The following is a 27,924-nucleotide window of genomic DNA, read 5'->3' on the forward strand; positions in this document are numbered from 1 at the left end:
TAGAATACTCCAACAGCAGAATACACATTCTCAAGTACCTATAGAACATCACCAAGCTATACCATATCTGGGCCATAGAAGAAACCTCAACAAATTTAAAATAATTGGCTTTTGTTTTGGTTAAGAGACAAGGTGTTGCTCTATTGTTCAGGCTAGAGTGCTGTAACAATCATAGCTAACTGCAATCTCCAATTCCCAGGCTCAAGAGATCTTCCCACTTCGGCCAAAATGTGTAGCTGATGTTTTAAATTCTTTGTAGAGACAAGATCCCGTAATGCTGTCCAAGCTGGTCTCAGACTCCTGAGCCTCCCAAAGTACCGGTATTACTGGCATGAGCCACCACATCTGGCCAGCATGTTTTTTAACCATTGTGTATCCTATAGATACACAATGATGATGTTTATTATGTATCATTGTGTACCCTATAGATATCAGATGATGTTTATTATGGATTTTGAATACCACATATACAGCTTGCCAAAAAATTAGAATTCATCCCTTCTACTCCCATCAAATTTTCCTATAGCAACAAACTCCCAGCTATGGCTCTTCTGCAAGACTCACCTTTAGTAGAGAGAGCTACCATTGACCCATTGGCCTTGTATGACCAGTTCTATCTGAGCAGCATAGTACATCACTGTGCCCAGTTTATAGTAGTGTCATGGGATTGTTGGGATGTTGCTTTTCCAGCTAGAAACCTCTGTGGCCAGCGGTGCCTTTGCCCAAGTTTTGCTCGGGCCCACTGTGCTTGTTTTACCCACTCAGCCTACACTCTGCTTGTGCTACTGGCCTGGATCCCACAACTGCCATGTGCAAACCAGGTGTGGAGCGGCAAGGGGTGTGTGAGCACAGAGTCTGGCCACACTGTGCACAGCCAGGCATGCTGGCTGCAGCAGGCACGAAGCTCCAGGTGCTGGCTTTGTGAGAGGTTGTGGCTGGACCAGGCATACTGCAAGCAACTTCCACTGAAGGCACCAGGGAATGTGGTGGCACCTGGGAGCTTGGAGATGCCAGGAACCACAGAGCCCCAAAGAGGGCATCATAACCCTGGCTCTGGGAGCCCCTAGGTCTGGGATTCCCAAAGGGCCACAGCTCTTCACTTCTAGTTGCCTGCAAAATGACAAGCAGTGGAGTTGAGGAACGGGCATTTCAGCCCTGTTTATGTTACCATTCTGTGAGTCCCGAGTTCTTGTCCACATCCAGGAAGAATGAGGTACACACACAACTGGAGGGGAAGGCAGAGAGGAGCTTCATTGAGCAACAGCAGCTCTCAGGAGACCAGCAGTGAGTAGCTCCTTCCCACAGGCAAGTTGATTCTACGTCTCTGAGTCTGGCTGAGTATGGGGTTTTTATGGGCTTCAGAAGGAAGTGCATGCTGATTGGGCCATGGATGGCCTGGAATAAGCATCCTAACTTCTCATTCTGGGCGATGGACTTCACCCAGAAGCGACAGAACAGCGCCTGGGCTTCAGGCTGTCCCTGGCTTGAAGGGAGGGCTTCACTGGACCCACCCCTTTCCACCCAGGAGCCTGCCTCCTGCCACCATCAATAATGTCATCCATGGCACCCAAGCTGTTCCTGCTGAGGGGCACCTGCAGGCTCCTGCCAAGCTACCCTCAAACTCCCCTCAGCCTCCCTCCCATGGTTGTCAGTCTCCAAAGTATGGAGGGGTCCAAGGTGGCAGGGGACTAGTGTGTTAGCACCACTGGGAAGGCGTGCACATATGGGTGGGTCATGACAGGGCTGGGCTTGGCCTCAACATTGCTCCAAAACTGGAGTGGGTAGAGGCTAGGCAGTGGGAACAGGCATTTCTGAGCCTGCGGGGGCAGTGAGGCTACCTAGGCACCCAGGAGCACAGGGATGCTTGGGTCTACAGCTGTGGCTGTGTAGCTGCAGCTGCACCCAGGAGGGCAGGGACCTGTTAACTTGGAAGGAGGCAGGGCTCCTGCCTGTTCCCAGATCTCCCCAGCTCGGTGGAGCATGCAGCCTTGACCACACCTCCTCAGCTGCAGCTAGTATCTTTGCAGTGCCCACTCCAGACAGTAGGTTTTGGAGGTTCCCACTCTTGGCAATAACTGGAACACACTGTGCTCAAGACATTCCTGTCCCTGCTCACAGTACTAAGTGGGAGACACATCTGGCTTTTCCTGGGTCTAACTGAATCCTGTCTTAACACCTGTAGAACAGAGGCCATGGTATCACCTGACATGCTCTTCCTTATGGCACTGAAATTCCAGAATCCTTGGAGCTACTGTGTATGGGACTATGTGGCTTTCACCTATCCTACCCTGTATAGCCAAATCTGTAGGGCCTGGCATCAAGTTTGATGGATGCCCAGTCTCTATAAAAGATGGCTGGAGGGTCAGGGTCTCATTCTTGGCATTTCTTGGAAAGGCAGCCACCAGGGGCAGTGGGACACAGCAAAGGAGCAGCACAGCCTGGATCATGGGGGGACAGCAGAGCAGTCCTGCTGGAAGGAAGCAGTGCTCAAGTTGGGAAGTGGAGAAAGGATCAGAACAAAAAGACTGGCCAGGGCTACGAAGTGTCTTAGCCCTTGCAGTTACCATGTAAATAGCTTCACCCCCACTTTTAGAGGCTATGGGAGATCCTCATCTGCTCATGAAAAAATAAAATAAAAAGTCAAAGCAACAGGACAATCCAAACCCATCATTTATTTAGGAGCCTCCCTGACCTGAATGGCTATTTTCTGACTCTCACCTTTGCCCTAACTCAGCTGGAAGCACAAGGGAGCAAGAAAGCTGATGTTTCCAAGAATGGGTAAGAACATAATATTTGCCGTATTTATCCATCCTTTTCCTGCCTAGATTTTGTCTTCTCTGCCCCATCCCAACAAGCTGGCTTTTCTTCCTTTGTGGCTCCTCCTTCTTCCTGCTGCATACTCACGTCATCCTAAGATTTTACCCAAGAAAAAGGATCTAGAGGTAAAAATGTTTTTGTGTGTCTTCTTTTTTTTTTTTGAGACGGAGTTTCACTCTTGTTACCCAGGCTGGAGTGCAATGGCGCGATCTCGGCTCACCGCAACCTCCGCCTCCTGGGCTCAGGCAATTCTCCTGCCTCAGCCTCCTGAGTAGCTGGGATTACAGGCACGTGCCACCATGCCCAGCTAATTTTTTGTATTTTTTAGGAGAGACGGGGTTTCACCATGTTGACCTGGATGGTCTCGATCTCTTGACCTCGTGATCCACCCGCCTTGGCCTCCCAAAGTGCTGGGATTACAGGCTTGAGCCACCGCGCCTGGCCTTGTGTGTCTTCTGTAGGGAAAGGGGGAAAGCAGAAGAAAAGGGAAGGTTGTTTGTCTTTTTATTTTGAGACAAGAGTCTCACTCTGTCGTCCATGGCATATGCACTGGCGTGCTCAGCTCACTGCAACCTCTGCCTCCTGGGTTCAAGTGATTCTCCTGCCTCAGCTGCCCGAGTAGCTGGGATTACAGGTGTGTGCCACCATGGCTGGCTAATTTTTGTATTTTTAGTAGAGACGAGGTTTTGCCATGTTGTCCAGGCTGCTCTCAAACTCCTGACCTCAAGTGATCTGTCTGCTTCAGCCTCCCAAAGTGCTGGGAGTACAGGCTTGAGCCCCCGTGCTGGTCTGTTGGTCTCTTTTAACCCTAAAATTTTCTGCTTTCAAGAGCACAGCAGGGGAAGGGCTGGCAAATCTCGACAGATTTACAAGTCAGACTGAGATCAACTTTTAATCTTATGTGTTTAATTTAATACCAAACACAAAGCAAACATGTTCATCATCTCGAGTACTATATTCCAACCCAACTTCAAATGCAGGAATGGGGCCCTATCTGGTATCTAGAGGATGATCATAGGAAAGAAAATGAGGACAGAGGCATCTGATATCTTCTAAAAGCGGTTTCTAAAACCTCCCACCTGTCATGTCATAAAGCTCCCCTCCTGGTGCTGTGACCCACCTCCAAGAGAAAGCCACAAGGAACAGACCAATAAGAGGGGTCCAGGGTGCTTTCTGTATTTTGCTCACTCCTCTTATTTGCTAAGGAGCTCTAATAACCAAAAGAAATGGGGCTGGGCACGGTGGCTCACGCCTGTAATCCTAGCACTTTGGGAGGCCGAGGTGGGTGGTCACCTGAGGTCAGGAGTTCAAGACCAGCCTGGCCATCATGGTGAAACTCCATCTTTAAAACAAACAAACAAACAAAAAAAACGGTTCTTAGAAGAAGAAGAATAAATCTCCAGAGAGCTGCTGGCGCATACTGATAAAAACTGGGAGAAACAAAGACTGATAGTAGAGACGTCCAATACTGCTGCTGAAGTTTCTCAGCCTAAATCCATGGAAGAGCCCGGGATTTTACTGCTCTGTCCAGTAAGAGGAGTTTCTGGGTCCTGTATGACCCTTCCAACGCTGACTTAAATGCACCACCTTAAAAATCTGTCTATCTCTACCCCTATGCTTCTTAACTCTTCAGTCATCCTCATCATCCTCAATCTGAAATCGTTTCTTCTTCTGGATACCTGGAGCTCCCAATTCTGGTGCTGTGGGAACAACAGGGGCGAGAGACAGAGAGAGAATGTCTAAATATGTTCAGGGGTAAGGAGGTTGGTAGAGTTTGTCTTCAGGATTAGTGAAGAAAAAGGTCCCATCAGATTCCCTACCTCTGTTCCTGCCCTCATCTTCTTCCTGTTCCTCGTCACTGTCCAGCAGTTGTCGCTTCTTGGGTGCTGCCTTCAGCTGCTCTTTACCAACCGTGTCTTCCTCTGCAATGACCGTAAATGACACAAAAAAAGGAACTTGATCCTCATATTCTCAAAATACCCTGCCAGCCCTCTAGACCAACATGCTGACAAGTTAATACTCAGAAGATGGTTGTCGCACTATTACCCTCTGGGGACGCCAGGCCTGCTTTCTTCTTGCGGGCTAGCAAGAGAGCTCTTAGGGCTTGAGCTCGGTGCTCTTTACGGTGCTCCTCATCAGAGTCTTGCTCTCCAGGGACTTCAGGCCGGAGCTCTGGCTGCAGCTTCTGTTCCTCCTCTGGTTGACTCAAAGAAGCTGCTACCCTCCGGAGCTGGGTGGGACTCAGCTTGGCTGGAATTCGCCAGAAGGTTTCCTGCATGGCCCAAGAAGTTGAAAAGGGAAAGGACCAGCCTCTTGTTCCCCAGAGTTTGATATTCATTCAGTAAATATGACCCAACATTGGTGAAGATCCACAAGGGCTGTGAACACTACTTATTATAATACTTATTTATCCAATATATCCTCAATGCCTAGCACAGTGCCTGCTACATTAGGAGGTTTCCAGTAACTATAGGTTTTTTTGGTGGTTGTTTTTTTTTTTTGTTTTTTTTTTTTTTGAGACGGAGTTTCGCTCTTGTTACCCAGGCTGGAGTGCAATGGCGCGATCTCGGCTCACCGCAACCTCCGCCTCCTGGGTTCAGGCAATTCTCCTGCCTCAGCCTCCTGAGTAGCTGGGATTACAGGCACGCACCACCATGCCCAGCTAATTTTTTTGTATTTTTAGTAGAGACGGGGTTTCACCATGTTGACCAAGATGGTCTCGATCTCTTGACCTTGTGATCCACCCGCCTCGGCCTCCCAAAGTGCTGGGATTACAGGCTTGAGCCACCGCGCCCGGCCTGTTTTTTTTTTTTAATGAGAAGGGATCTGCCTCTGTCACTTAGGCTGAAGTGCAGTGGTACAATCATGGTCCACTGTAGTTTCCATCTCCTGGGCTCAAGCTATCCTCCTGCCTCAGCCTCTCGAGTAGCTAGGACCACGGGGCATACACCACCGTGCGCAACTATTTCATAATTTTTTGTAGAGACAGGGTCTTGCTATGTTGCCCAGGCCAGTCTCAAACAATCCTCCCACCTCTGTTTCCTGAAGTGCTGGGATTACAGGCATAGGCCACTGTGCCTGGCTATAGCTGTTAATTGAATAAATAAATACATAAATCCTGGGGATATAAAGGTGAATCAGGTATGATCCTCGCCTTCAAATAACTCATAATCCAATGGGAAAAAGAACAAATGTGCCATAATGTTACAGTTTTTTTTTTTTTTTTTTTAGGCAGAGTCTCGAACTGTTGCTCAGGCTGGAGTGCCGTAGCAAAGCGATCTCAGCTCACTACAACCTCAGCCTCCCAGGTTCAAGCAATTCTCCTGCCTCAGCCTCCCACGTAGCTGGGACTACAGGCGCCCAGCACCACACCAGGCTAATTTTTGTATTTTTAGTAGAGACACTAAAAATTTGTATTTTTTTTTTTTTTTTTGAGACGGAGTTTCACTCTTGTTACCCAGGCTGGAGTGCAATGGCGCGATCTCGGCTCACCGCAACCTCCGCCTCCTGGGCTCAGGCAATTCTCCTGCCTCAGCCTCCTGAGTAGCTGGGATTACAGGCACGCGCCACCATGCCCAGCTAATTTTTTGTATTTTTAGTAGAGACGGGGTTTCACCATGTTGACCAGGACGGTCTCGATCTCTTGACCTCGTGATCCACCCGCCTCGGCCTCCCAAAGTGCTGGGATTACAGGCTTGAGCCACCGCGCCCGGCCATAAAATTTGTATTTTTAGTAGAGACACCAACATGGTTTTGCCATGTTGGCCAGACTGGTCTCATGACCTCAGGTGATCTGCCTGCCTCGGCCTCCCAAAGTGCTGGGGTTACAGGCATGAGCCACCACACCCAGCTGATACCACAGGATTGAGGTTGTATCAGGGGAATGAACAAATTGCAGCTGCAAAAGTAATTATTTTTACTTAATACATTGAAAGAATAACAGAGACTGCTTCTTTGACAAGGTGACAATTGAGCAGACTCTCGAAGACTGGGTAGAGGTCCATCAGTAAGACAGATGGAGTGTGTGTATGTCACCTTTGTGCATGGTTGCAGCCAGCCTTCCAATAGAGGGACTGGCTTCATTAACCATTTGGAGGCAGGAAAAATCCTACTAGGGTGACTATGACGTAAAGTAGGTGTGTGAGTGGCATGGCGATGAGGCTGCAAAGGTTGGCCAAGGATGGGCATGCCATTTGGAGTTTGCGGATTCTGTCCTGCAAGCAGTAAGGAACTATCAAGGGCTCTGGACACAGGAGTTGACCCTCCATATCCACAGGTTCTGAATCTTTGGATTCAAAATACTGTGGATTGACAATATTCTGAAACAACAACAACAACAACAACAACAACAACAACAACAACAACAACAACACAACATTAAATAATAATAGACAGCCTGGGCAACATGGCAAAACCCCATCTTTACGAAAACTTAGCTGGGAGTGTGACATGGGCCTGTAGTCCCAGCTATTCAGGAGGCTGAGGTGGGAGGATCACCCGAGCCTGGGAGGTTGAAGCGACAGCGAGCCAAGATCGAGCCACTGCACTCCAGCCTGGGCGATGGAATGAGACTGTCTCACACACACACACACACACACACACAAAATACACACACACACACACACACACACACACACGCATGTACAATATAGTATAACAATTATTTACCTAACATTTACAATATAACAATTATTTACTTAACATTGTATAGGTATTATATGTAATCTAGAAATGACTTAAAGTATACAAGGGCATGTACATAGGTTATTCACAAATGCTACAAAAAGGGACTTGAGCATCTGTAGATTTTGGTATCTGTTGGGGGGGGTCCTGGAACCAATCTCCCCTCAGGTACCAAGGGACAACTATAATCAAAACATATTTTAGAAAGATAAATCTGGGGGCAGTATGGAAGATGGATTTAGGGGAAGAGGAGATTACAGAGAGGAGAAGAAGACTAACAGAATGGCTGTTGCAGGAATCTTGTTCAGAGATGAAAAGGCAATGAGGAGGACCAAGACGACAGTGAGGACGATGCGGAGGACCACCATGACAGTGGGGAGGACCACCATGACAGTGCGGAGGACCACCATGACAGTGCGGAGGACCACCATGACAGTGGGGAGGACCATGACGGCAACTGCAGTGAGCAGGAGGAGGAGATGTATTTGGAAATAGGACTAACAAGCCTTGGCTGTCACTGTAACTGGCAAATGTACCTGCCCAGAGGCGGGGGGCCGAACCCCTAGCTTGCGTAACAGCTGCTGAAACTGTTCGTTTTCCATGGCTTCCTCATTTTCCTCTGTGAGTGGCACCAACGGAACTGCCTGGGAGCAGCCTAAGACAGGGTCAACAGTCATATGGTGGAGACATGAGGGAAGAACGGGTCCTCCCTCCCGTGACCAGGTCTCCAACAGCCCTCAGGGCTCCGGTCCTCCTAAAAGCATCATCTGTCCACTCACCATCCTCTTCCCGATCATCAGCTGCTCGGATCAGGCAGTTCTGGAGCCACAGAAGCGGGGTAGAAAAGCCTAAGGAAATGAGGGAAACTGACATTTGCCCCTACTCGCAAGCCCTCTACCTGAGACATCTCTCCCAGCCAAAGTCCTCACCTTCTTGATGCAGGCTTTGACCAAGGTTTTCAGTTGAAAGGACTGAGCTACCCTGGACTTGTTCTGCTTCTGAGCCCCCTTCTCCCTCCTCTTCGCTCTCTTCCTCTGGCAGGTTTTCCTCTTCTTCCAGATCTTCCTGGCAAAAATCTTTCAGGGACTCCGCTCCACTGGGCTAAAATTCATTGGGGGTTGGGGAAATGAAAATGAAGGCAACACAAGGAACTTAATGGAGTCTCTTGGTTCCTGAGTCTGACCCCCCCAGGAAGGACCTGCTCAGAACACCCTCAGGCAGGAAGAATCTGGGTGGACTGCTCCTAAGGAGCACTTCAAGGGGAGCGGGCCCATGCCAGCAGAGCCAGGGTCGGACTGTTACCAAGCTGGAGGATGCCAACTTTTTCCGCCGTTTCTTGTACAGCTCCCGCCGCTCAGCCACCAGCCCCAGAGCCAAAAGTTTATCCACAATTCGGGCCCGTGAGCGTTTGGCTGTGATATTCTTCATGATATGACCCAGGACATCTATAAAAAGCAAGCATGTGAATACCCAAGGGAAATAGGGGAAAGGGATGAGTAAAATAAACAGAGGTCTCTGGAAAGAGGGTACCTCAATCATCCAAAAACGACACAAATACAGTAAGTGAACAGAAGGGATGGGATAATCTTTCCTTGGAAATAAAAGGCAGCAGCAAAATAAATGGATAGCTTGGCTTTCATCTCAAAGGTCCCCTGAACTTCCACCTCACTTACCATCTGAGTCCCGGAACTCCTCAAAAAGCCGCTGCAGCTCCAGCTCCTGATCCTCCGTCCACAGCACAATATGGGTTCCTTTCCTGATCAGGGAGGTGTCAGTGGAAGAGGAAGCCCAGGGACTGAACACAGTGTCACATCCCAAAAGCCTCCAGAGCATATACCTCTCTACCTTTGGAAGTCCTTGACACTGTCAGCCAGTCCAAGCTGTACTAGATGGTGGATGATCTGCTTGCGTGTTCGGGGAACGGTATTCAGGTGGCCCAGGATGACTTCCACCACATCGCGCCCTGGTGTGGAGGACTGAGGCAGTAAGGAAGGTCCTGCAGCTCAGGCTGCCCTCCTCACACTCACCAGATGCTAAGGCCTCTCACCTTCCACGTCCTTATGGGCGAGGTACAGCTCCCGAAGACGAGCCTCCTCTTTGGGGCTCCACGCAGGGGCTCTGCGACGGGAAGACCTGAACAGTAAAAGGAGAAACGGAGCACACAGGTTCTTGGCCCAAAAAGAGACCAAAGGCCTTCTCTGATCAGTTCTGAAAGGAACAAGTGCAAGGCAGGTAACTGAAAGAGGCCAGCCGGCAGAGGCCTGTGGTGGATCTCCTTCCCCTTACTTTCTCTCCATGTGAGAAACTAAAAGTCAAACTAAAGATTTTCCAGGTTGGACCAATGGAACCCTGACCATTCTGACTCCAGGGACTGAGAATATGATGGGAAAAAGAGACTAAGTGTGAAAGAAGAGGGGCTGAGATGCTAAGGGAAAGAGGACAAACATTTCTACAAATCCTCAAGGTTTCCCAGCATGTTTGGGAGAGGTCGTACATCGACTCTCTCTGGGCAACCACCTAGCTCCCAACAGTGACCACCTCTATGGAAGCTGGTGACGGAGAAGGCTGCAGCCCCTGCTCCTCTCTTGGATAACCTTAGTTAAAGCATTTCACCTCCTGGGCCTGTTTTCTCACCCATGATAGAGAAAGAAACAGTGGACTCAATGACATGCAAACTCTTAAAGCTTTGACATTCTGTGACTCTGCATCAACCTTCCCTACCCCCACCCATCCTTTGCCAACTTCAAGCTCACCTGTCATCCAGGGAGCCATAGCCCTCAGTCATCTCTCGAACCACAGCTGTGTTCTTCCAGAACAACAGCTCCACAAAGGCTTTTTGGTTGACTGCAGCCAGTGCAAAGAACTTGGCCAGGATGTATCTGGCAAAAGTCACTAGCTCCTGTAGGAGAAGGAGGTTACTATGAGGCCTCTGGTTCAACGCAGATCTGGACCTGGCTCTCTAGATATTTTCTCTATAGCTGTTCCTAGCTATCCCCTCCTCACTCACTCTCTTCTGTCCTTCTCCATGTAGCTCCTTCAACCTGCCCACCTACTTCCTCATTATTTTCCCATCTCCCAGCCTTTGACACCTCCCAGCATCTTTTTTTTTTGAGACAGAGTTTCGCTCTTGTTATCCAGGCTGGAGTGCAATGGTGTGATCTCGGCTCACTGCAACCTCCACCTCCTGGGTTCAAGCAATTCTCCTGCCTAAGCCTCCCAAGTAGCTGGGACTACAGACTGTGCCACCACGCCCAGTTTTTTGTTTTTTATTTTTTAGACGGAGTTTCGCTCTTGTTACCCCGGCTGGAGTGCAATGGCGCAATCTCGGCTCACCGCAACCTCCACCACCTGGGTTCAGGCAATTCTCCTGCCTCAGCCTCCTGAGTAGCTGGGATTACAGGCATGCAGCACCATGCCCACCTAATTTTTTGTATTTTTAGTAGAGACGGAGTTTCACCATGTTGACCAGGATGGTCTCAATCTCTTGACCTCATGATCCACCCGCCTCTGCCTTCCAAAGTGCTGAGATTACAGGTGTGAGCCACCGCGTCCGGCCGACACCTCCCAGCATCTTCTATCTCCTGAAGATTATTTATTTACCCGAGGCTTCCCATACCCTCCTAGACCCCCATTCCTTGTTATCCCCTCACTTTGTAGGCTCCAGCAGCAGGGTCACTAAGCAGATGATTGAAGAGGCAGAAGACTGACAGCTGAAAAAGCAGGGCTTCCATTTTGAGGTCATGGGCCAGCCGGTGCAGCATCTTCACAATGCAATGGTTAGTGTGAGCACTATTCTGCTGGTAACTCCGCAGCAGCAGCACATAGGCTCGAACGACAGTTGAACATGCGAAGCTGCACCAAAACAGGGAGGGAGGATGTCAGCAGAGGGAAGACACAGCTCATCCTCACAGCCACACAATTCACCACTCTAGGACCAACTCAGGCCTCTCAGCCCGCACCGTTTCAGGTAGTCCAGAAAATTAAATTCTTTCTCCGACACCTGGACCACTTGCAACTCCTCCTCCTCCTCCTCCTCCTCCTCCTCCTCTTCTTCCTCTGCCCCTCGTTCCTCTGGGCCCTGCTGCCCTATAGACAGAGGGAGGATTACTGAGTCTCTGTTATGATGGTGCTGGGAAAGAGCTAGAAGGAGATAGATGTGAAGGGTGGAGACTCACGGGGAAGTGGAGCAGAGAGGATTTGTTTCAGCAACTCAATCTCTTCCTCTGGAGAAATGTCTTGACAGCCAAACACATCTCCTTCAGGCCACACCTCCCTGGAGCACAGACAGAAAAAAGGCTTTACCCAGGGGAAAGCCGGCTTTAAATTTATAATTTGAAGTAGAAGAAGGAATTTAGATTTATTTCTTTTGTTGGGCAGAAAGAGAATACAAACTGTTACCTCAAATAAAACAAAGACTCCAGGGAAATTTTTCCTCGTAAGCCACAATTCAATAAAAATCAGTTAAGAACAAAATGCAAACAATCTAAATGTTTGACACCTGGTTGAACAAATGTACATATTCACACAATGGTTTTTTTTTTTTTTTTTTTTTTTGGAGACTGGAGTCTTGCTCTGTCGCCAGGCTGGAGTGCAGTGTCAAAGTCTGGGCTCACTGCAACCTCCACCTCCAGGGTTCAAGTGATTTTCCTGCCTCAGCCTCCAGAGATTACAGGCACCTGCCACCATAACCAGATAATTTTTGTATTTTTAGTAGAGACGAGATTTCACCATGTTGGCCAGGCTGGTCTCAAACTCCTGACCTTGTGATCTGCCTGCCTCAACCTCCTGAAGTGCTGGGATTACAAGCATGAGCCACCATCCCCAGCCACACACAATGATGTTTTAAGGCCATTATCAATTACAGAAATATATGTGATGTGAAACAATGCTCAGGCCAGGCGTGGTGGCTCATGCCTGCAATCCAAGCACTTTGGAGGCCAAGGTGGGCAGATCATCTGAGGTCAGGAGTTCAAGACCAGCCTGACCAACATGGTGAGACCTCGTCTTAAAAATAAATAAATAAGCCGGGCGTGGTGGCTCACGAGGTCGAGAGATCGAGACCATCCTGGTCAACATGGTGAAACCCCGTCTCTACTAAAAATACAAAAAATTAGCTGGGTGTGGTGGCGCGTGCCTGTAATCCCAGCTACTCAGGAGGCTGAGGCAGGAGAATTGCCTGAACCCAGGAGGCAGAGGTTGCGGTGAGCCGACATCGCGCCGTTGCACTCCAGCCTGGGTAACAAGAGCGAAACTCCGTCTCAAAAAAAAAAAAAAAAATAAATAAAATAAATAAATAAATAAATAAAAATAAAAAAAAATTTAAAAATAAAGAGAAATAATGCTCACAATATACTTATAAGTTAAAAATTACTATAAATCAGCATGTACAGTATTTTATTTTTGTAAAACAAGGTATATATGATATTTTTATGTGTAACAGAGGAAAAAAACATCTGGATGGTTACTCACCAAATTGTTAATGATGCTTGTCTTTGGCTAGTGGAATTAAAGTAAGTCCTCCCTTAACATCTTCAATAGGTTCTTTTTTTTTTTTCCTAGCTTTTTTTAATTTTTAATTTTTTTTTTTTTGAGACGGAGTTTCGCTCTTGTTACCCAGGCTGGAGTGCAATGGCGCGATCTCGGCTCACCGCAACCTCCGCCTCCTGGGTTCAGGCAATTCTCCTGCCTCAGCCTCCTGAGTAGCTGAGATTACAGGCACGTGCCACCATGCCCAGCTAATTTTTTGTATTTTTAGTAGAGACGGGGTTTCACCATGTTGACCAGGATGGTCTCGATCTCTCGACCTCGTGATCCACCCGCCTCGGCCTCCCAAAGTGCTGGGATTACAGGCTTGAGCCACCGCGCCCGGCCTTAATTTTTAATTTTTGTGGGTACATAGTAGGTATACACATTTAGGGGTTCCAATAGGTTCTTGGACACTGCCACATTAAGTGAAACAAAGTATAACAAAACCAGTTTTTTCCTCTTAACATTTTAAGAAACCTACTGTAGTTCATTCACTCAGTCACAGTTACCAACGGTTTATTAATGATGTCAAGTGAGGATTTTCTGTATCTTTATTTTTCTCTCAATTAACTACGCTTTTTTTATGTTTTTCAAAAACAAAACAAAAAGAAAACAACAAACCACCAAAACGCCCCAGGAATCAGTTGATATAGAGTCCCAGAGCCTTGATGAGATAACTCTCTTTTGAAGACTGAGAACCCTGTACCACAGTGATGGCTTCCTCCTTCCCGCAAGGCTCAAGAAGATGAGCAAGCAGTGTTCTTACCGGGCAGACCTCAGGAGAGTCAGGGCCTGTGGGGCCTGGCCAGCCAGGAGACAGTCTTGGATCCGCACCATGGCTTCTGACCGCTGCTCCTCCACTGGCACCTCTGAGGCCGCATCAAAGGGAACCACGGAGTCCACGCTGAGCTCAGGATTCTAGAGATGGATAAAGCTATGGGAGTGGAAGGAGTGGAAAATCCAGACTGTATACCCTGAGTACTATTCTCAAAAAAGACAGGGTTTCTGTAACCCCTACCTGGGTATAGCACTGTAGCTGCTCAGCCAGGGTGGGCCACACAGCCTCCAGTTCTTCTGGGCTAGATGAGACATTACCAGAAACAATGGCCTGGTCTAGGACCTTCTTCTTCTTCTTTCTCTTCTTTCGTTTGTTCTATGGGGAAAGAATTGTATTAGGATGTCAAGAGAGCTAAAGAGACTTTTCCCCATCAATGTCTTTTCTATTACAAAACTAATTAACTGGACATGCACACAGTGACCATTATGTGCTATCCACTGGTAATAGAAAGCAATAAGTGAACGGCATATTTCCTTGCCTTTGAGGAGCTGGTACTCTAGTGGCAGAGACAGGAAATAAAAAGGTTAATTCCTTTAGAGTGTGGTTAAGAGCTATAAGGTGAGTGAACATAAGATGCAATGGCAAAACTCCTGACCCATTTCCTGAGTTCAGAGGTTTGCCAAAAGCAGTGCTATGTCAAGAAGTCTACAGAATAGACGGATGCTATGAGGATCAAATAAGACACATGGAAAAGCTTCATAAAATGCAAAGCACTATGTAAACAAAGCCTCTGATTTTTTCCTCCTGAAAAGTAGGACACCCAGGCACGGTGACTCACACCTGTAGTCCCAACACTTTGGGAGGCCTAGGTAGGTGGATCTCTTGAGCTCAGGAGTTCGAGATCAGCCTAGGCAATATAGTGAGACCCTGTCTCTACAAAAAATACAAAAATTAGCCAGGCACGATGTGTGCCTGTTATCCTAGCTACTTGGGAGGCTGAGGCAGGATAATCGCTTGGGCCTGGGAAGCAGAGGCTGCAGTGAGCTGAGATGGAGCCATTGCACCAGCTTAGGTGACAGAGCAAGATCCTGCTTTAAAAAAAAATTGCCAACGCTCAATCAAGAAGGGCTGTGAACCAGTCTTTGCTGTGAGTACTCAAAAATCAAATAGGATGAACTGGGAGGCCCTTGAAGGTCATGCCCATTAAAGCACTTACTATCAAACACACCAAATGTTAGGAGCTTGAGTTTTGAAGTCCAGCAGATCTAGATTTGAGTACTGAGTTAGTATTACTAACAAAGACTTTGGACAAGGTGCTTAACCACTTTGGGGACATGTGTTACTGTGAGGATAACATGAAAACTTCAGCATAGTGTCTGACACATAGTAAATGCTCAACAAATGATAGTACCTAGTATTACAGATAATACCACAGAGCTCTGAGTGCAAAAATACCCTTTAGGAAAGTCTCATTGGTAATACTGCATTTTTGTTTTTTTGAGACAGAGTCTTGCTCTGTCGCCCAGGCTGGAGTGCAATGACACGATCTCAGCTCACTGCAAACTCCACCTCCTGGGTTCAAGCAACTCTCTGCCTCAGTCTCCTGAGAAGCTTGGATTATAGCCACCCACCACCATACCCAGCTAATTTTTTGTATTTTTAGTAGAGACAAGGTTTCATCATCTCGGCAAGGCTGGTTTTGAACTCCTGACCTCATGATCCTCTTGCCCAGGTCTCCTAAAGTGTTGGGATTAAAGGTGTGAGTCACTACGCCCGGCCTTACTATTGCATCTGTCAAGTCCAGTTATGACAGAATTTTAAGTTGTAGCAACTAGGATTATAGGAAGGTTCTGGTGCAAAATCTGTTTTGTTTGTTTTTCAGACAGTTTTACTCCTGTTGCCTAGGCTGGAGTGCAATGGTACAATCTCAGCTCACTGCAACCTCCACCTCCTGGGTTCATGCGATTCTTCCACCTTAGCCTCCCAAGAAGCTGGGATTACAGGCGCGTACCACCACGCCTGGCTAACTTTTGTATTTTTAGTAGACACAGGTTTCACCATGTTGGCCAGGTTGGTCTCAAATTCTCTCTCTCTTTTTTTTTTTTTAGTGACCCTTGGTGCTAAATTTTTTTAGTGGTCTCAAAATTCTTGACCTCAAGTGATCTGCCCACCTCCGCCTCTCAAAGTGCTGGGATTACAGGCATGAGTCACTGTGCCAGGCCCAAAATTTATCTATTTATTTATTTATTTTGAGACAGAGTTTTGCTTTTATTACCCAGGCTAGAGTGCAATGGCGTGATCTCAGCTCACTGCAACCTCCACCTCCTGGGTTCAAGCAATTCTCCTACCTCAGCCTTCTGAGTGGCTGGGACTACAGGCTGCACCACCATGACCAGCTAATTTTTGTATTTTTAGTAGAGATGGGGTTTCACCATGTTGACCAGGATGGTCTCCATCTCTTGACCTTGTGATCCACCCGCCTCGGCCTCCCAAAGTGCTTGTGTGAGCCACCATGCCCGGCCCAAAATCTGTTTATACAAAGCAAAGTCCCTGTGTTTCCAGGATACAAACTCCTTGAGGTTTTCATTTTGTCCCAGGTTTTGTTTTTTTTTTTTCCCAATATGAACCAAGAATTTTATTTATTTTTCAGAGACAGAGTTTTGCTCTTTTGCCCAGACCAGAGTGCAATGTCTCTAGCATAGCTCACTGCACCCTCAAACTCCTAAGCTCCAGTGATCCTCCCATGTCAGCCTCCTGAGTGGCTGGGAGTATAGATCCGTGCCACTATGCTGGTGAATTTTTTTTTTTTTTTTTTTGAGACAAAGTCTCGCTCTGTGGCCCAGACTGGAGTGCAGTGGCATAATCTTGGGCCACTGCAACCTCTGCCTTCTGGGTTCAAGCAATTCTCGTGCCTGCCTCAGCTTCCCAAATAGCTGGGTCTACAAGTACATGCCACTATACCCAGCTAATTTTTTTTTTTTTTTGAGACAAAGTCCCATTCTGTCACCCAGGCTGGAGTGCAGTGGTGCGATCTTGGCTCACTGCTACCTCCGCCTCCCGGGTTCAAGTGATTGTCCTGCCTCAGCCTCCCAAGTAGCTGGGATTACAGGCATGTGCCACCACGCCCAGCTAATTTTTGTATTTTTAGTAGAGATGGGGTTTCACCAAGTTGATCAGGCTGGTCTCAAACTCCTGACCTCCTCATGATCTGTCCACCTCAGCTTCCCAAAGTTCTGGGATTACAGGTGTGAGCCACCGTGCCTGGCCTACATCCAGCTAATTTTTGTATTTTCTTTTCTTTTTTTTTTTTTGAGACGGAGTTTCTCTCTTGTTACCCAGGCTGGAGTGCAATTGCGTGATCTCGGCTCACCGCAACCTCCGCCTCCTGAGTTCAGGCAATTCTCCTGCCTCGGCCTCCTGAGTAGCTGGGATTATAGGCATGCGCCACCATGCCCAGCTAATTTTTTGTATTTTTAGTAGAGACGGGGTTTCACCATGTTGACCAGGATGGTCTCGATCTCTTGACCTCGTGATCCACCTGCCTCGGCCTCCCAAAGTGCTGGGATTACAGGCTTGAGCCACCGCGCCCGGCAATTTTTGTATTTTCAGTAGAGACAGGGTTTTGCCATGTTGGCCAGGCTGGTCTCAAATTCCTGCCTCAAATGATACACCTGCCTTGGCCTCCCAAAGTGCTGGTATTACAGGCATGAGCCACTGTGCCCAACCTGTCCTAGGCTTTTCACTTATTCCATTTTGGGTTCATGGACACATGCTACAATCTCAATTTAGGGATCTGGAGACCAACACAAGCAGCTTGAGTTTATCCCAGTAATAACCAATACAGGACTAGACTCCTAACTTTTAATTTAAGGCTCTTTTTGTTGTTGAGACAGAGTCTTGCTCTGTCATTCAGACTGGAGTGCGGTGGCACAATCTTGGCTCACTGCAATCTCCACCTCTCAGATTCAAGTGATTCTGTCTCAGCCTCCCAAGTAGCTGAGATTACAGGTGTGTGTCACCACACCTGGCTAATTTTTGTATTTTCAGTAGAGACAGGGTTTCACCATGTTGAGGCTGGTTTTGAACCCCTGACCTCTAGTAATCTGCCCACATTGGCCTCCCCAAGCTCTGGGATTACAGGTGTGAGCCACCATGCCCGGCCACAATTTAAGGCACTTTCTACCTCACCACAATGCTTCCAAGGTATAACCAGAAAATGCTACAGCATAATTATTAAACTCTAAAATTATAAATCCTTAGGGTTTTCATACTTGGCACTTGGTAGGTGTTCAATAAATGGTTCCTGACTGAACTAAGATATTTACCGCAGATCAGGGATTATGCTAATGGGAGAAGGAAACTGATAGACTCACACTGGCAACACCCACAAACCTCTTGCTGTCGTAGTTCAAGCAGGTTTAATAGGTGAACTAAAGCTGTAGAAACTGTGAGGAGAAAGAGCCCCCATCCTCCACTCTCCCTCACAGCTCTTTCTACATGGTGGGGCTGCCCAGTACCTGCACCACCAGGTTCCCACGGCTCCGACAGAACCGCTCCAACATTTTGAGGAAGAGGTGGGTGGTCTCCACCAGGTCACGAAGGAAAGAGCGGGGCTGGCATCTCTCATCGAACTTTCGAAACAGTGCCAGGAATAGTTCTCGGTACTCCATCACATAGAAAATATTATCTAGGAATGGGGGAAGAGAAAGAGATGGAGGAGCTATTCTGGACAGCTTAGAAAAGGAGAGCTGGATGAAGCTGGGACTGGGAAGAATGAGGTTCTCATCACAAGACAGGCTGGGTTCGGGGACCAGGCCAGGGCCTCACTCTTGATGATGCGGCTGCTCTCCCTCACAGCCTCATCTGGAGACATGTCCATCTCATTCACTGTGGCCAGCAGTTCCTGATAGGCTTTCAGAGCCAAGTGCATCCTGAGAGTTGAAGGGAAAAGGTGAAATGGAAGACAACGTAGGGCAATGACCCAGGGAAACAGCAACTTCCCACAGACTAAAAAAAAAAAAAAAAAAGAAAAAAAAGTGCCACCTAAACCAAATTTCCCAGCTTTGCTCCCCAGCCTGACCACCTGAATCCGAAATCAGGAAAAAAGTATCAGCTGGACTTCAAGCATTCAGATTCCTAGCTCACTCCAACTCCAGTAACCATCTCACTCACCGGCGTGCCCAGGAGGCAGCTTCCTTGCGGTCAGTCAGCATCATCTCATAGTAGTTGGTGAGGTTCTGCTCAATGAAGTGGAAGGTGCGGACACTGAGTGTCTCAGAAACCAGGCCTGGCCGGAAGGAGGCAGCTCGGTTGAATGCCATGAAGAAAGCCAAGGCCCACATATAGTAGGTCTCATCATGCTGCTGAGCTTTCTCCCGAAGCAGGTGATCCTAACATTTAAAAAAGAAAAAAAAAACATCACTATGACTTCAGGACTTCCAATATCTTCCTTCCTGTTCTGTGATGATGGGATGGATGCTGGACACCACTGTCATAACTTGTTTTTTTTTGGTTTTTGAGGCAGAGTCTCACTTTGTTGCCCAGACTGGAGTACAACGGTAAATGATCTCAGCTCACTGAAACTTCCACCTCCCGGGTTCAAGCGATTCTCCTGCCTCAGCACCCCCGGGTAGCCGGGATTACAGATGCCCACCACCAAGCCCGGTTAATTTTTGTATTTTTAGTAGAGATGGGGTTTCACCACGTTGCAGGCTGTTCTCAAACTCCTGACCTCAGGTGATCCACCTGCCTTGGCCTCCCAAAGTGCCAAGCCACTGAGCCTGGCCTGTTTTTTTTTTTTTTTTTGACAGTCTCACTCTGTCATCCAGGCTGGAGTGCAACAGTGGTGAAATCTTAGTTCATTGCAACCTCTGCCTCCCAGATTTAAGGGATTATCCTGCCTCAGCCTCCCGAGTAACCGGTGCTACAGACAAATGTCACCACACCCGGTTAATTTTATTTATTTATTTATTTATTTATTTTAGTAGTGATGGGGTTCCATCACATTGGCCAGGCTGGTCTCAAACTCCTACCCTCAAGTTATCCACTACCTCAGCCTCCCAAAGTGCTGGGATTACAGGTGTGAGCCACCATGCTAGGTCATCACTGTCGTAATACTCTAGGATCCACAATTTCCAACTCTCTCCTGTTCTCAATATCCTCTCCCTCTGAGGCAATTTTTCCAGAGCCTCTTTTGTCATGCCAGGCGCCCACTTGCTCCTGGCATTTTCACTATCTCTCAGGGACATCTTAACCCTATATCCTTCCCACCTACTAGTCTACATTCCAGGGGCAACCTCCCTGAGCTCTTCCCCGCTTCTTACCCACCAATAGCTCCATCATCACTTCTCTATTCCATTCCCGATTATCTCCATATTCTTCACAGGCTCTCACCTTTACTGATCCCATGAGCCGGTTGTAACAGTTCTCCAGGAACTCAGAGCAGAAGTCTCTGAGGAACAGCCTCACATTGAGGGCAGAGCGGCGCTGCATGGACAGCTCTCGGGCGGCCTGGCGACGTTTAGGCACCTTTTGCAGCTGCTTTCCCAAATCTGAACTGTAGTTTCGAAGCTGGGTGTGTCGGTTGGGGGATTAAAATTACTCGTAACTACCACGTTCCCCTTGCAGCTCTCGTCAATTCTCTCAGAAGAAACTAGCTTTTGTTTTTTATTTTTCTGAGACAAGAACTTGCTCTGCTACCCAGGCTGGAGTGCAATGACACAATCAGCACACTGGAGCCTTGAACTCCTGGGCTCAAGCAATCCTCCCACCTCAGCCTCCCGAGTAGTTAGGACCACAGGTATGTGCCACCATGCTTTTTTTTACTTTTTAGAGGGACAGGGTTTTGCCATGCTGCCGGGCTGGTCTCGAACTCCTGGGCTCAAGCAATCCTCCTTCCTTGGCTTCTCAAAGTGTTAAGATTACAGGCATGAGCCATTGTACCCAACCTTTAATTTTTTTTTTTTAAGAGACAGGGTCTTGTCACATTGCCCAGTCTGGTCTTGAATGTCTGGGCTCAAGCAGTCCTCCTGCCTCGGCCTCTCAAAGTGCTGGGATCACAAGTGTGAGCCACCATGCCCAGCCAAGAACTCTCAAGATGATTACCCTGCTTAAGCTATGCAACTCCACAGTGTTCCCACTCCAGGTGTAAGAATACTCACGTTGTGAAGGCCCTTGTGAAAGATGACATCCCTCTCCCCAATGGATTTCAAACCCTGGACAATATAGGAGCCTCCAAATCGAGAATGCCTGCAGAAACAAAGGGTCCAAGGTGATTCTTCGGTTCTCTAGAAACTTTATCTCCATTCTCTATCATCAGCACATTGGAGCAAGTTATAACTGTAAAATGTTAGCCAGGCACAGTGGCTCTTGCCTATAATCCTAGCACTTTGGGAGGCCGAGGTAGACAGATCACCTGAGGTCAGGAGTTTGAGACCACCTTGGCCAACATGGTGAAACCCTGTCTCTACTAATAATATAAAAATTAGGCCGGTTGCAGTGGCTCACATCTGTAATCCCAGCACTTTGGGAGGCCGAGGTGGGTGGATCACAAGGTTAAGAGATCGAGACCATCCTGGCCAACATGGTGAAACACGGTCTCTACTAAAAAATACAAAAAAAGGGCCGGGCGCGGTGGCTCACGCCTGTAATCCCAGCACTTTGGGAGGTCGAGGTGGGTGGATCATGAGGTCTAGATATAGAGACTATTCTGGTCAACATTGTGAAACCCCGTCTCTACTAAAAATACAAAAAATTAGCTGGGCATAGTGGCACGTGCCTGTAATCCCAGCTACTCAGGAGGCTGAGGCAGGAGAATTGCCTGAACCCAGGAGGCGGAGGTTGCGGTGAGCCGAGATCGTGCCATTGCACTCAAACCTCGGTAACAGGAGCAAAACTCCATCTTAAAAAAAAAAAAAAATAGCTAGTCGTGGTGGCACACGCCTGTAGTCGCAGCTACTCAGAAGGCTGAGGCAGAAGAATCACTTGAGCCTGGGAGGTGGAGGTTGCAGTGAGCTGAGATCACACCACTGCACTCCAGCCTGGCGACAGAGACTCCATCTTAAAATATATATATAAATTAGCCTGGTGTGGTGGTGGGCTCCTGCAGTCCCAGCTAGTGGGGAGGCTGAGGCAGGAGAATGGCTTGAATCTGGAAGGCAGAGGTTGCAGTGTGCCACCGCACTCCAGCCTGGGCGACAAGAGCAAAACTCTGTCTCAAAACAAACAAACAAACAAACAAAAAAACAAAAAAATGAAACTAAAACGCTATCCAATCACCCCACCTCAGACTTTGCCCTCCAAACCTGTATTATTCCATGGCGTATGAACAAGAACCTGGCTCTCTGTCTCTTACCTGTTGCCTCGCTGGAGGGCTCGAGTCTTCTTTTCTGCCATCTCTCGCTGGCGCAACACCTCCAGTTCTGCAACATCTGCACTCCGCTCCTGAGCTAAGCGTCCCTGTCCTACTCTCGCCAGTTGCTCAGGATTCTAGATTGGAACAAAGAGGGAAAAATCAGGACAGTCATTCCTTATTCTGAGTTCACACCTACATGGGATGCAATGAGTGAACAAAAGAGAACCATTAATGGGAACTATGTAGTCACTCTCCCTTATCTGAGATCCCCACTGGATGCCTGAAACTGCAGACAGTACTGAAATAATATATGTATATATTTGTATACATATATTTTTATATATGTATACACATGTACATGTTCCATGTTTTATAGAACATATATATGTTCTCTATATATGTTATCAGAAAACATAGAACATGTATACATATATATACACACACACACATTCTATTATGTCTTTTCAATCTGATAACCAAGATAGCTAGTTCATGACTAACAGGCAGGTATACAGTGTGGATACGCTGGAGAGAGGGATGATTCACATCTTGGTCGGGACAGACAGGGACAAAAGATTTCATCACACTACTAAGAACAATGTACAAGTTTAAAACTTCTAAAATGTTTATTTCTGAAATTTTCCACTTAATATTTTCAGACCACGGTTGACTGTGAGTAACTAAAATCGAGGAAAGCAAAACTGTGAAGAAGGGGGTACTACCGTACTCAAGACATGGTAGGCCAGGTACGGTGGCTCACCCCTGTAATCCCAACATTTTGGGGGGGCCGAGGCAGGCAGATCACCAGGAGTTCCGAGACCAGCCTGACCAACATGGAGAAAACCTGTCTCTACTGAAAATACAAAATGAGTTGGGCATGGTGGTGTATGACTGTAATCCCAGCTACTCCAGAGGCTGAGGCAGTTAAATCGCTTGAACCTGGGAGGCAGAGGTTGCAGTGAGCCAAGATCATGCCACTGCACTCTAGCCTGGGCAACAAGAGCGAAACTCCGTCTCAAAAAAAAAAAAAGATGTGGCTACTCCAGCTGTCACCTGACTTCCCCAAATAATGCAGACGTTATCAGAAGAGAAATTCTGGCTGTACAGCAGAAAAGTACATGGACGGAGGGGACTCGGGCAATAGGCCAGGGACTCACCTGGTCACGAAACATAAGGGCGACAATCTCTAGCACATGTAGGCTCCACTGCTGCTCTGCAGATGAGCTGGCCAGAAAAAGGAGCAGGTCGTCCAGGCCACTGAGGTGTATCGCCCAGAGAAGCTGGTCATGGACACTGGCGTCATCATCAATCTTCTGAACAGTGAGTGGTGAGGGTGGAAAGGAAACTCAGTCAATCCCACTGCCCTGCCTTGAAGCCCTCCAACTCATTCTTTGACTAAGCCTCCTCCCCCAGACTTGTCAGAGGTCAGAATAGCTTATAAAGGGCAACTCAACCTAACCATGCACAAGAACACAGTATACCCAAGACCCTCACCTTCTCCTGATCGAGGTCAGCTGGGACGTGGAGAATGTTTCTGACCAGCAGTAGGATCCGCTCAATCAGCAAGTTGTCTTCCTCCTGCCGTTCCTCCCAGCCCTAACCAGAAGAGAGTTAGAGGAAGAGACCCCCTGTGGAAGGCAGGCAGCATGTACCCTGGCTGAAAGACCCAGGCAAAGAAGAGAAGAGAATCAGGATTAAAGAGGTCAAACAGTACAGAGAGACTGTAATCTGGCAGCCAGAGACTATGGATTGGACTACCATATCCCCAAGGACTGGGACCATATCTCAGCATCTAATTATTGCCCGGAGAAGGTGCAAAGTGCTGTCTCATGGGATCCTGTAAGGTGAAGACTCACTCACCAGCTGTAGCAGCTCATACAAGGTTTCACTGAGGACTCCAAAAGCCTTCTCACTTGCAAAGGCCTGTGAAATAGGGGACCAGATCTTAAGTAGCGGTCATCTATTTATTCCCCACTGCCCCATATTCCATCCCAGGGACTCCAAAGGAAAGCCTTACCACTTTGTAGGCCTGCAAATAAGTTAGCACCTGCAAAAAATGGTGCCGAAAGCTGGGCTCCTTAGGCAGACTGCCAAAACAGAGCAAGGCTGGTTGTGTCAGGTTCACCATCAGTCTGGGAGACAATGAAGAAGGGAGAAGTTAAGTTGCCTTACCAGCTCAAACACCAAAGGCTGGCACATGGCGAAAGTTTAAAAGCTAGGGAGGCAACCTGATAACAGCATCAAAGAGAGGCTTGTCCTGGCGGTGCTGGGTGAGGATGGGCAGAAGGTCACTCTGTAGGATCTGGGCTGCCCCCAGCTGCTGACGCACATCTCGTGTCTCATCCTCATGCCTCAAGTAGCGGATCAGATCCTTCACACTCTCTTCAGAGACAGAACAAAACATGCATGTGGAACCTTTGGAAGAAGCTCCATCCAGGCCCACGTGCTTTTCATACCCATGGTTTGCGAAATCCAACAGACCCCCTTAACTCGAGCAAATTTTTTCCTGTTTCCTCAGAAAGGTACTCACCTAAGCAATCTGGTTCCTTGTGGTAAGTATCTCCCTCTAAGTACCCAAGGGCACTACATGTGGCTAGAAGTTCACAGTTCATCATGGACAAGTCTGTACATCAGTGGACCAGCCAACAGAGAAGTAGAGAAACAAGAGACAGAAATGATGAGGCCTGCAGAGACAGGGAAAGATAAAAAAAATGGAAGGTCTTCCCCATGAAAAGAAGACAGGAACAGGACAAGGCCCTAATGCTCAGAATATTCTGAACAAGAGCCTCAAATGTTTGACTTTTGTCACAATCAAAAGTTTTGCTTTCAGTCCCAGGGAAAGTTTTAAATAAATTATGGCTTCTACCTGATCAAAACCAAAGAGGCTCCAGCCTATGAATTAAGCACCTGCCCTGGCCGGGCATGGTGGCTCACACCTGTAATCCCAGCACTTTGGGAGGCTGAGGCAGGTGGATCACCTAAGGTTGGGGGTTCGAGACCAGCCTGACCAACATGGAGAAACCCTATCTCTACTAAAAATACAAAATTAGCCGGGCATGGTGGCACATGCCTATAATCCCAGCTACTCAGGAGGCTGAGGCAGGAGAATCACTTGAACCTGGGAGTTGGAGGTTGCAATTAGCAGAGATCACGCCATTCTACTCCAGCCTGGGCAACGGGAGCGAAACTCTGTCTCAAAAAAAAAAAAAAAAAAACCACACCAAAAAAACACCTGCCCCAATACTTTAACCTGAGTCTAAAACTGTAGAAACAGTCTGTTTCAGAGTTAAGATAACCTAGTAGGAAAAAAGTTTGGTTAGAGAAGCGTATCTGCTCTGAGACTTTCACCCTTAGAGAGCTCTGCAGCCTTGGAGATACGGTGGGAGCTTATCTCCCCTTTAAAACCGTTAGACCCAGCTGGGCGCAGCTGCTCACACCTGTAATCCCAGCACTCTGGGAGACCAAGGCGAGTGGATCACCTGAGGTTAGGAGGTCAAGGCCAGCCTGGCCAAGATGGCAAAACCACTTCTATACTAAAAATACAAAAATTAGCCAGGCGTGGTGGCACATGCCTGTAATCCCAACTACTTGGGAGGCTGATGCACAGGAATCGCTTCAACCCAGTAGGCGGAGGCTGCAGTGATCCAAGACTATGCCACTGCACTCTGGCCTGGGCAACAGAGTGAGACTCTGTCTCAAAATAAATAAATAAATAAATATAACTGTTAGACCCTGGGTGGGCACAGTGGCTCATGCCTGGCCAAGGCAGGATGATCATTTGTCCCAGAGTTCAAGATTAGCCTGGCCAACATAGGACAACATAGTGAGACCCTATCTCCACAAAAAGCCAAGCGGTGTGGCACACATCTACTGTAGTCCTATGTACCCAGGAGGCTGAGGCAAGAGGACTGCTTGAGCCTAGGCATTCAAGGTTGCAGTGAGCTGTGATCGCACCACTACACTCCAGCCTAGTTTACAGAGTCTCTGGAAAAAAAAAAAATTGCTCAAACCCTGTCACCCTCCACCTTTTGTGGCTCTTCCACGCAGTCACAGCTCTGATGTACCACAGGAATTAAAAACCGAGCTCTGGCCATACAGTGATCCTACCTAGGATCTAATATATCCCAGGAGCCCTGAGGTTTCTGAAACACTGCAAATGTGTGAAGAAAGGGCCTTCACTCTCTTCTCTGAAGTTACTCTTTTTTTTTTTTTTTTTGAGACGGAGTTTTCGCTCTTGTTACCCAGGCTGGAGTGCAATGGCGCAATCTCGGCTCACCGCAACCTCCGCCTCCTGGGTTCAGGCAATTCTCCTGCCTCAGCCTCCTGAGTAGCTGGGATTACAGGCACGCACCACCATGCCCAACTATTTTTTTTGTATTTTTAGTAGAGACGGGGTTTCACCATGTTGACCAAGATGGTCTCGATCTCTTGACCTTGTGATCCACCCGCCTCGGCCTCCCAAAGTGCTGGGATTACAGGCTTGAGCCACCGCGCCCGGCTGAAGTTACTCTTAAACCTTGGTAATCTCAGTAGAAATCAGCATCTAATAGAACAGGTAAGGAAATGGAGGAATAGAAACTGGTAAACTCCCTATCACTCTCTCTCAAAGAATCATCTCCCTTTTTTTTCTTTTTTCTTTTTTTTTTTTTTTTTTTGAGACGGAGTTTCGCTCTTGTTGCCCAGGCTGGAGTGCAATGGCGCGATCTCAGCTCACCGCAACCTCCGCCTCCTGGGTTCAGGCAATTCTTCTGCCTCAGCCTCCTGAGTAGCTGGGATTACAGGCACACATCACCATGCCCAGCTAATTTTTAGTATTTTTAGTAGAGACGGGGTTTCACCATGTTGACCAGGATGGTCTCGATCTCTTGACCTCGTGATCCACCCGCCTCGGCCTCCCAAAGTGCTGGGATTACAGGCTTGAGCCACCGCGCCCGGCCTCATCTCCCTTTTTAAAAATAGAGACAGGGTATCACTCTGTTGCCCAGGCTGGAGTACAATGGCATGATCACAGCTCATTGTAAACTCAAATTCCTGGGCTCAAGCAGTCCTCCTGCCTCAGCCTCCTGAGTAGCTATGACTCTGGGCATGTGCCATCATGCCTGGCCTTTTAAAAAATTTTTGTAGGCTGGATGCATTAGCTCACACCTGTAATCCCAGCATTTTGGAAGATCAAGACAGGAGGAACACCTGAGGTCAGGAGTTCGAGACCAGCTTGACCAACATGGTGAAACCCTGTCTTCTACTAAAAATACAAAAATTAGCCAGACATGGTGGCATGTGCCTGTAATCCCAGCTACTCGGGAGGCTGAGGCAGGAGAATCACTGGAACCCAGGAAGCAGAGGCTGTAGTGAGCCGAGATTGTGCTACTGTACTCCAGCCTGGGTGACAGATTAACACTTCATCTAAAAAAAAAACAAAAAAACGTATAGAGATTAGGCTGGTCTTGAACTCCTAGCCTCATGCAATCCTCTCATCTTGGTTTCTCCAAGTTTTGAGATTACAAGCATGAGCCACCATACCCACCCTCATCTACCTTTTCTGAATCATGTCCCTACTTTTCTTTTAAGACACAGGGTTTCACTTTTACCTAGGCTGGAGTGCAGTGGTGAAATGACAGCTCGAATACCAGGCCAGGTGTAGTGGCTCACACCTGTAATCCCAAAACTTTGGGAGACCATGGAGGGAGACTCTCTTGAACCCAGGAGTTTGCAAGCAGCCTGGGTAACAGAGAGACCCCATCTCTACAAAAATTGGCTACCGTGGTGG

General features: G+C 47.8%; 1 protein-coding gene across 4 annotated transcripts in view; it reads right to left on the minus strand.

Moving 5' to 3' along the window:
- Positions 1–378: 378 nt before the first annotated feature.
- TIMELESS (timeless circadian regulator) overlaps positions 379–27,924 on the minus strand; it is a 43,328-nt gene continuing 15,782 nt past the window's right edge. For 3 of the 4 annotated variants that reach the window (XM_074402748.1, XM_010349976.3, XM_010349975.3), the window contains exons 2-29: positions 24,688–24,841; positions 24,386–24,539; positions 24,175–24,289; positions 24,018–24,080; positions 23,652–23,753; positions 23,315–23,470; positions 22,158–22,291; positions 20,965–21,052; positions 20,198–20,374; positions 18,977–19,194; positions 18,632–18,735; positions 18,322–18,491; positions 14,045–14,179; positions 13,793–13,944; positions 11,676–11,773; positions 11,460–11,586; positions 11,151–11,352; positions 10,254–10,399; positions 9,548–9,633; positions 9,346–9,463; positions 9,174–9,256; positions 8,803–8,945; positions 8,430–8,601; positions 8,280–8,348; positions 8,037–8,155; positions 4,864–5,089; positions 4,638–4,739; positions 379–4,517 (exon numbers count right to left, since the gene is read on the minus strand). In XM_074402748.1, the coding sequence (XP_074258849.1) occupies positions 4,447–4,517; positions 4,638–4,739; positions 4,864–5,089; positions 8,037–8,155; positions 8,280–8,348; positions 8,430–8,601; positions 8,803–8,945; positions 9,174–9,256; positions 9,346–9,463; positions 9,548–9,633; positions 10,254–10,399; positions 11,151–11,352; positions 11,460–11,586; positions 11,676–11,773; positions 13,793–13,944; positions 14,045–14,179; positions 18,322–18,491; positions 18,632–18,735; positions 18,977–19,194; positions 20,198–20,374; positions 20,965–21,052; positions 22,158–22,291; positions 23,315–23,470; positions 23,652–23,753; positions 24,018–24,080; positions 24,175–24,289; positions 24,386–24,539; positions 24,688–24,772 (3,615 nt within the window). In that variant the 5' untranslated portion in view covers positions 24,773–24,841 and the 3' untranslated portion in view covers positions 379–4,446. The remainder of the gene's footprint in view (positions 4,518–4,637; positions 4,740–4,863; positions 5,090–8,036; positions 8,156–8,279; positions 8,349–8,429; positions 8,602–8,802; positions 8,946–9,173; positions 9,257–9,345; positions 9,464–9,547; positions 9,634–10,253; positions 10,400–11,150; positions 11,353–11,459; positions 11,587–11,675; positions 11,774–13,792; positions 13,945–14,044; positions 14,180–18,321; positions 18,492–18,631; positions 18,736–18,976; positions 19,195–20,197; positions 20,375–20,964; positions 21,053–22,157; positions 22,292–23,314; positions 23,471–23,651; positions 23,754–24,017; positions 24,081–24,174; positions 24,290–24,385; positions 24,540–24,687; positions 24,842–27,924) is intronic. The other variant, XM_074402749.1, reaches the window with a different exon arrangement.

This window comes from Saimiri boliviensis, chromosome 7 (assembly GCF_048565385.1).
Source record: "Saimiri boliviensis isolate mSaiBol1 chromosome 7, mSaiBol1.pri, whole genome shotgun sequence".
NCBI lineage: Eukaryota > Metazoa > Chordata > Mammalia > Primates > Cebidae > Saimiri > Saimiri boliviensis.